Source organism: Abramis brama (genome assembly GCF_963993115.1).
Source record: "Abramis brama genome assembly, chromosome: 6".
In the NCBI taxonomy this organism is placed as follows: domain Eukaryota; kingdom Metazoa; phylum Chordata; class Actinopteri; order Cypriniformes; family Leuciscidae; genus Abramis; species Abramis brama.
This window is the reverse complement of record NC_139968.1, coordinates 29860354-29869684: the sequence shown is the minus strand read 5'-3', so window position 1 is coordinate 29869684 and position 9331 is coordinate 29860354. Positions and strand designations below refer to the sequence as shown.

Sequence of the window (9331 nt, the reverse complement as noted above, 5' to 3'; positions counted from 1 at the left end):
AGCCCTGTTGACACGAGATGGAGAAACATTGATTTGAATGATCAAACCAGAGACCTCAACATCAAAAACATCCGCATCGATCAGTTTGGAGGTTATAAAATGGAGATCAACACCATCAGTATGATTTTACACAGAAAATTATATATTGCTGTTGGTGAGTAGCTGTTCTGTTCAATTCTATTATTGACTCTAACTCTAGTAAACAGTAACATGCTCAAATGAACATAAATTTACTGTTAGATTTTTATCTCCAATATTTTTTCCTGTGCCTCATTCTTAGTTTCTTTCACCAGTGAATGAATTTACAGGCCTGGGACAGAGTCATGAACTATGTCAATTGATACTCACAAATCCTTCTCAGCTTTTACTTGGGCACATTAGCATTTATACAGGGTCCAGGGGTGGTGTAGCAAATATCCAATGAATATACATTACATCATATATATAAACTGTCTTTTTTGAGCTGTGACCCTGCATAAAAAACTCTGCACCTCATAGAAAACACATGACAAAATTACCAAACATGTCATGTTTTTTTTTTCAGTTCCAGGTATTCAGTAGGTTACGTCAAATTCAATGTTTTTTTTTTAAGACCTGAACAATTACAATTTTATACCATATGTCCATTTGAGATTTTTTTTTAATCCTTATTATACTTATACCTATGAAAAATGTCATGTGGGGACATTCATGGACATGTATAAGAACAAAATATAAGAACTGCATGAAGGAAATTAATCTCTTAAATGCAAGTCACCGTTTGCAAGAGGTTGGAACAAGCTGGACCAAGCTCAGTTTTTACTGGCACCATCTAATTCTTTGTTCTCCCTGACTGAAAATAAACGGTGTCATAGCAGGTTACTTTTTCCAGAGAACTTGTGCTTTACTTTCCTCCCCATCACTGCCTCTCACTTCTGCGCTCTGTCTGCCAATGAGAAAAATAACAGCTACTCTAATCTAAGCTGCAAAAGTGATGTATAGATCTGTACAATACTGTACAATACTCATTGAAATATGTCATTGAAATCACAAAATAAAAACAAATGGGTAACACTTTACAATACGGGTGCACTAATAAGCATTAATTCATGCTTCACTAATGCACAGATAATCATGTGTTAATGTATGACTCATGAAGAACTAAACCATTAATTAATGATTACTGCATCAGCAACTAATAAAGATTCTAAATGATTAATAATTAAGTAATATATGAATTGTTATTAATTAAATGTGTCATAATGTATTAATTCCTTAATAACTTATTTTATTAACTAAAAGTGTCAATTAATGCATTAATTACCACAGTTTGTCAAAGCAATGTACTTCAACTTCCAGTTGTCTGCTTTAATTAATCATTAGCTAATGATTTGCAAATGTATCATTATGTTATAACTTTACTTGTTGAGGCACATGACTATTAACTAATTGTTAAGTAATATGCCATTTTGGTTTTGACATCCACACTAAGCCATGGATTTCAATTTCCAACCATCTACAACCAAGATTTCACTGGGTCCGATGAACCTTGTTGTTCATGGCACAGGACTATGTCAGGTTAAGCTTGAGGTTGTGGAACACTGGAAATATGCGGTTGAGCACTGTTATTTCATAACACTATGTCTAGACTGGACAAAGACAATAGAACTAGGGATGTCCCGATCCGATCACGTGATCGGAAATCGGGCCCGATCACGTGTTTTCAGACTCGATCGGAATCGGACGTTACCTCCCGATCAGGACTCGGATATATATGTATATATATATTCTCATTATTTTTTAACACATCTATAGTTATGCGGTGGCACAGAGTTACGCCGGTTTCACACTGTACGCGTTAGCAGAGCGTAAGCAGCGCAGGAGCAGTGCCTATGGCAGGAGCAGGACACGCATGTTTTGCTTTCACACTGGCAGCGTTTGTCACGCGCGGCTGAACCGCGGGTTGTGTACAGACAGAGTACTCTATAATGGATAAGTTGGCATTGCTTTATTTCGTTTTCAAATACATTTAAGAGAAAAGACTTGTCAAGAAGCTTATTTTATTAATAATTTCATTTATATAACTTTTGGTTCATCTTTGTTTTTATTGTTCTGGCAACAAGTTTGTTTTTGGACATTTGTTTTCTTTTTAAATTGCTGTTGGTCATTTGATTGACTGTTTAAAACACAATAGATATCATCAATGCACTTTTTGGATAAAACTGCGGTGTATTTTGGCCATGATCAATGCATTGTCACTTTAATTCAGCGTAAGCGGCGCAGCAAAAATAGACTTGGCGCCGAAACTATCGCGGCACTGCTGCTCTTGTCTGCTACGCACTGCCGCGCCACCTCTGCGTGCGGTGTGAATGCTCTAATCGGTTAACATGGGCGGCGAAAAAAATACGCGCTGCACGCTCTGCTAACGCGTGCAGTGTGAAACAAGCACATTACTGGCTTTGCAAACACTGTGGCACTTTTATTTTTTATTTGTTTACATGCCTGCCGGGTATTTTAAGTTGAGGTGCTATTTGTTTATATATTAGACTTTTTTTATATTTACTGTTGCACTAAAGTCCAAAAGTGAAGAATTTATGTTATTTATTACTTGATTGTTCAAGCTACCTCACAGAAGTGCTCTGTTTGTTAACAGAGTTGTTGAATGTTAAAATAAGGTGAATTAAATAAAAAATAAGGAACATCCTGGATCTGTTTTTTCGCTCTTCTTTATTCTTTTTTTATGTATTATAGAAGTATCGGATCGGGACTCGGTATCGGTAGATACTCAAAATCAAATGACTCGGACTCGGACTCGAGGGCAAAAAAAACTGATCGGGACATCCCTAAATAGAACGTCCATTATAGTCAGTGATACTACACTGGATGCGACGCGACGCTACACGACAAAACCCCTACAGTAAACCGATGCCACACTCTATTCCTGACGTATAGGCTACTCAGAGCTCTTGTGCTAGTTCTGTTACGAAGGACAAATGGACTTGCGATGGTCTGTCATGACAGCTGGTCTCGTCCAGTTTAAACACAGTGTAACAGCGTCAGAATTTCAGATTCTGGTGTGCTGATAGTGTGCAGCCCAACTCACATATCCTTCAAGTACATTCTCTGACATTACATTCACTGCATGTGCAAACTGTCAAAACCCATAAATGGCATATTACTTAACAATTAGTTAATAGTCATGTGCCTCAACAAGTCATAACATAATGATACATTTGCAGCTCTAGTTAATGATTAATTAAAGCAGACAACTGGAAGCTGAAGTACATTCCTTTGACGAACTGTGGTAATTAATGCATTAATTGACACTAATTGACACTTTTAGTTAACAAAATAAGTTATTAAGGAATGAATACATTATGACACATTTAATTAATAACAATTCATATTAATCTATCAATCATTTAGAATCTTTATTAGTTGCTGATGCAGTAATCATTAATTAATGGTTTAGTTCCTCATGACTCATACATTAACACATGATTATCTGTGCATTAGTTAAGCATGAATTAATGCATATTAGTGCACCCGTATTGTATTGTGTTACCAACAAATGATTTATTTTATGACAAAAAAGTAATATCTGGGGTAATAACAACTTTTAACACCAATCATACCCAGATATAAAACAGTTATTCAATGGATTATTCATATGTGTAATCTATGTCAGTGGTTCTCAACTCCAGTCCTCGGGACCCACTGCTCTGCACATTTTGTATGTCTCTCTTATCTGACACACTCAGTTCAGTTCATGGAGTCTCTCCTGACGAGCTGATGATCTGGTTCAGGTGTGTTAAATAAGGGAGACATACAAAATGTGCAGAGCAGCGGGTCCCGAGGACTGGAGTTGAGAACCACTGATCTATGTTCTTCATGTGTTTGTTGCTGCGAAAGGTAAAATGACGACAATATTAGTGATGGAGGAAGAACCACAGACTCTAAACTATTTTGCGCTTGACATTCTGTAATAGAACAGAGAGCATGTGACAGAAGGAGAGAATTTTCTCCACTCATGTTAGTTTATTTGGAATGCCAGAGGTCGATGTTATATGAACATATTGTTTGCCAAGCCAAGTGATTTTTTAATTTGCTGATCCAGTGTAGATAGACAATCAGAGAATCTGCTTGTTTGTGTATTGGTAGATTTCATTGATCTTTATTGAAATGAGCTGCTTGTTCTTTAATTTGGACATTGCCAGTTATCAACCAAAGAACACTTAACTGTGTGATTAGAAAATCATTATTCATATGAGTAATAATAATGTTCTTCATATGTGTTTGTTGTCGTGACAGATGAAATGAAGATAGTATCAGTGAAGGAAGGAGAATCTGTCACTCTACGCACTGGTGTTATTGATAAACAGATATATGATCTGATATTGTGGAAGTTTAAAGACCATGTCATTGCAAAAATCATAAAATTGACCAATCAGATGTCATTATATGACACCAGTGATAAGAAATTCAATGGCAGACTCCAGCTAAATGAAAAATCTGGATCCCTCATCATCAGTGACTCTGAAATCACAGACTCTGAAGATTATCATCTGAACATGATCAGCAGCTCACACACCTTAGAAAGGATCATCAGTGTTACTGTCAAGAGTGAGTAGATAAAATCTTTCAGTATCAACATCTTATTTACATCTGTGCTCTAAAAATTATTTAGATATTTAGAAAGTTACACTTGAAATGGTTTCAAAGTATATGCATGAAATAATTACATTTGACAACATATACAACACATTCTACATGTGTGACAATTAGCAGACCCCTATAAACATCTCAGCCAATAGACCTTGATCACTATCAGCAGCCGAGAGTAACTCGGAGTCATCGGTGGTCCAGCTATAGTGGCTAAGGGACTTCGTTCTCTGTTCCCTCCTTCAGGGAACGGTGGGTTGCATACGCAACCAGGACCTTCCCTTTCAGTCGAGAACGTCAGACGTAGTCGACGTCGACTGAATGGGATCTTATTATGGAAAGCGCCACCGCAACTCCTGCCCCCCCGCAACTCTTGAGGCGGAGAAGTGCAAGGCTTAGGTCAGGGAAGTCAAATACTGTTCCACAGGACCACTGGGAAAGCGTACCCTGTCAAGGAAGGAAGGGACGCTGTGGAAACCACATCCTGCCCGAAGGGAGGTAACATGTGGAGAATACACATTTGGACTGGGCGGAAAACTGGGCAGTACAACATATGGAATGTCACTGGAATGACTCCAGCCTAAAACGGGGGAGGATCAACCGACAGTGATGGCAGAGGGGACTCTACCGAGGGAAGACACTGGCTCGCCGCAGGGAGCCGTACCGTGGAAGAATACACTTATGGGATCGCCATAGGGATCACAACATATGGACCCAGCCTAACACGGGTTCCACCAGTGCATACGAGTGATAGGCCTGGCTTCGGACGTTCCGCCACATCCGTTGCCGAAGGGTAAAGAGGAACTCAACAGGGTTCGGTTTAAGAGGGAACTCAACTGGTGTAAGAATTGCAAACGTATCCAGTCCATAGGAGGGGAATGGCACGGTTTGAACACTTCGAACCATGCTTACAGTGAAACTGGCTTCATGTGAAGGAAGCCCACGGGAAGCAACGATTCGACACATAGGCTAGTTCTCTAGCGAACGTGTATAGGTGTCGCCCAGCCCCCAACTCTATTTAACATCTGTTCAGCGAGGCACTCTGTGTCAACGCCTAGGAGGGAGCAATACCCTCGCTTAGGAGGAGCTCACCGCCCAGGTGGGCATGTGCATCTTGGGAAACTTTCTCACCAAGACGAAGGCAACCACTTGTAGTGGGCCAACTTCTGCTTGGAAACAGCCTTCCCTTCTGATGGTTTCCGTAACAGACAGAGCTGGTCTAAGGCCTAGGCTTTGCATTCTGATCATGTATAACCATACTGAGCGGTCGGACATAGAAAAGCCAGGGCTAGGTCTGCCTCCTCCGGGGCAGCGCTTGCAGGCTCACCACCTGGTCCCGTAGGAGAGGTAGGAAACTTGTGCACATATCCAGGCCGGGGTCTCAGGAGTCATGAGAGTTAGCCGGCCCGAATTCCAGGCGCGATTCGTTGACCGAAAATTCGGGCAAGTCCCTACCCTCTAGAAAGAGACCAAACAAGCAGGAGAACTGTTTCTTTAAAAACAGAATTTTTAACTCACTGCCTGTAGGGCTCAAGGGAGGTCTCTGCAGTGCAGTAGCACCAGAGATAAGTCCCAAGAAGGTAAAGAGTTATTTACTCTTGCAGGCAAGGCAGTTATTTCTCCTTGCTCCCCTCAGGAACCTGACGATCAAGTCACACTCCCCCTGGATTTGTATCCACTGCATCATGATGTGCGTCAGTATAGAGGTCACAACATTTTGAGGTGGAGGAGACAGCCTCACTCCAACTGTTAGCAGGAAGGGAGAACTGAAGTGATCGAACACCTTCGGGATCTCCTCACGAAGAGAAGAGAAGACTCACTTCAACGAATAGGTTCCACTTCTAAGGGGAGGGAGCCTCACTTGAGGGTGCTCACAGAAGTGATGGTTTCTACGGCATAAAAGTTATTGCGGTAGTAACCAGAACCTCTGCATCCCATTCTACTTAGAACCAGACCTGGAACTCTCCAAGTCTAGACGCGGGTCCTATCATGCCCCATCCCTGAGAATGTACTCAGAGGAAGGAGTCAGGAAGGCTGTTGAGAGGAGAGGTCGGTTGGCCAATAAGGGGCAGCTAACAAGACCTGCTCCAACTCTTCCTGATTTTAGCACCATAGTGCAAGAAGGCTCACTGGGGAATGCATTTCTGCGGGGCCCCAGGGCCAGCTGTGGCGGAGGAACGAGTCCGGAGGGGCAACAGGTGTGGCTGTGCGACCCCGAAGTGGTCCCAAACAGCGGGCCAGCTGGGGGCGGAGTCTCCACTGTCTGGACCAGAGGCTGTCGTAAGGCTTGTCAGCGGCACAATTGAGCAAGCCAGCAGAAATAAGTGGAATGAAGCGACTAATGTCTGTCTTTATCATTACAGTATCAGATCTACACTCAGATTATATAGTGCTGATGTTTATAGTGTTTGTTATAGATCAGACACATTCACACTAATGTCTGTCTTTATCATTACAGTATCAGATCTTCACTCAGGTTATATAGTGCTGATGTTTATAGTGTTTGTTATAGATCAGACACATTCACACTAATGTCTGTCTTTATCATTACAGTATCAGATCTACACTCAGGTTATATAGTGCTGATGTTTATAATGTGTGTTATAGATCAGACACATTCACACTAATGTCTGTCTTTATCATTACAGTATCAGATCTACACTCAGGTTATATAGTGCTGATGTTTATAGTGTGTGTTATAGATCATACATATTCAAACTAATGTCTGTCTTTATCATTACAGGTTCAGATCGTTCAGGTGCTGTATCAGGAATATCTGGTGCCAGTGTTGTTCTGATGGTTTGGGCTGTAACTGTTTTTTTACTGCAAGAAGAATAAGTAACGTTGTAAGTATTACATACAAACAACTTGACAAAGAAACACCATTAATACAGACATATTAAATACAGCACACAACTTGTGCTGTTTTACTTTAGACAGAACAGCCAACCTTATCATTAACACAAATAGAGCTGATCTGGTGCTGTTTTGATCAAAGAACACAATGCTGCTGGATATTTTAGCCATTTAATATTTAGTCATTTACCCCATTGATTGGGCACCATTGATTGTTTAATTTAAAAAATTGTTATTGACTCCTGAGCCAGTGGTCCTTTTATATCCATTTAATCTAACTGTCAGTGTTGATATCACTCTCCATTAATTAGCATCATATCAGAAATAAAAAACTAAAGAACAAATATTAATTTTAATTAAAATTTACAAATCATAATATTCTCCACAGTGTGAAATACATTACAATGGTGCAGGCTTATAAACAAAAACAAGTGTAATGCAGGAGAACAAATAGCTAATATTATTATCATCATTGTTATCAACACTATTATTAATTCATTACTGTTTTCATTTTTTTAACTTGGTGTTTTTACTGTGAATATTTCTGTGTTTTTATAACAGGTTTCAGTGAAGATAAAGTGAATCAAACTCAGGATCAGGATGAATAATGAGGAGAATCAATGTGTAATAATCTGTAACAATGTAAACATGTAGACACATTTTATTGTCAATGTCTGAAATGATTGTAATGAAACATTTTTTTTATGCGAAAGATTCAAGAGGATGTGGCGTTTGCACACGCTCCCGAGAGCCTTTCTTCCGTTCTATGACACATTAAATGAATGCTTATACAATGTTCAGGATAATGCCGAAAGAGCTATTATGTACTGTAATGTCAATGTGTCATGCAAAGAGAAGGGATTAATGTAAACTATAGTCTCACAGTCTTTTTACTTTTAACTAAAAATACCTTTGCGGTGGGTATATTGGGGCATTGAATCACAATCAGTCTCTTGTCCATTTTGTGCTTGAGTGCGAGCATGAGTAATAGTTTGCTGGCTGCAGTTCACTTAACACGAGTAAATATATACTGCTGTTTTATATGATCTTACTGAACTGATTCATATTTCAAACTTTTTAAAATGAATCAAATACAAAAGAAAATGTGATTTTATGAATCCATGATTTTTTTTTTTTTTTTTTATTATTCATTTTATTGTGGACTACTGTTTGTTGCCTGGACTTCCTATTCTTGTCTTAAATCTGAATCCTTCTCATTTATAATTTTTCTGTATCACAGATATTTGTAAAGCAGATATATCATAAATAATCTGAAACTGGTGTTTCTTCTTAGTGTAATCTTATTTGCATGGGGATTTGTGACTGATCATATAGGTGTAAAGTGTAATTTCTGTTCCATTAGTATCTGCATACATTTATCTATGTGCAAATACACAATAAAGACAATGGCTAAAACTGGATAAAACTAAGACTAATATATGGTGTCAAAATGAACAGGGTGGATGGATTGCAAGTTGCTGAAATTGGTCAAGGCAAAAAGAAAGCTTATGCAAAGTTTTAACATGTCTTATCAGTAGAAGTTGGTCATTTGTTCTTTTACCTATACCTTTTTTTTAACTAAATGGGATCTGACTGGCATCAGACTAACATTGAACTAAATAATACAAGAAATACTAAAAAAAAAAAAAAAAAATGTAGGACCAGATATGATGAATGAAGACCAGGAGTCAAGAGATGCATAGATTGAAGACATTTTTTACTAAAGAATAGTTTGCAGTTTCATCAGCAGAAGTCAGTTTCAACACTCAAGGAGTTCATAGGCCGTATATACTCTCACACAGGTCACTGAACTACATCATCACGTCAGGCTGAA

General features: G+C 39.0%; 1 protein-coding gene across 1 annotated transcript; it reads left to right on the top strand.

Annotated features, from left to right (window-relative positions):
* On the top strand, positions 1 to 8407 carry LOC311085719 (uncharacterized protein). The gene is made up of 4 exons (XM_084118303.1): positions 1 to 154; positions 4291 to 4602; positions 7385 to 7487; positions 8059 to 8407. The coding sequence occupies exons 1-3, from the start codon at positions 100 to 102 to the stop codon at positions 7477 to 7479; spliced, it is 462 nt and encodes a 153-aa protein (XP_083974429.1). The 5' UTR covers positions 1 to 99; the 3' UTR covers positions 7480 to 7487; positions 8059 to 8407.
* The last annotated feature ends 924 nt before the right edge of the window (positions 8408 to 9331 follow it).

Coding starts and splice junctions, on each gene's coding strand:
- LOC311085719 (XM_084118303.1), top strand. CDS start 100: ATGGAGATCAACACCATCAGTATGATTTTACACAGAAAATTATATATT. Junction 155..4,290: donor AAAATTATATATTGCTGTTG/GTGAGTAGCTGT, acceptor TTGTCGTGACAG/ATGAAATGAAGATAGTATCA. Junction 4,603..7,384: donor CATCAGTGTTACTGTCAAGA/GTGAGTAGATAA, acceptor TTATCATTACAG/GTTCAGATCGTTCAGGTGCT.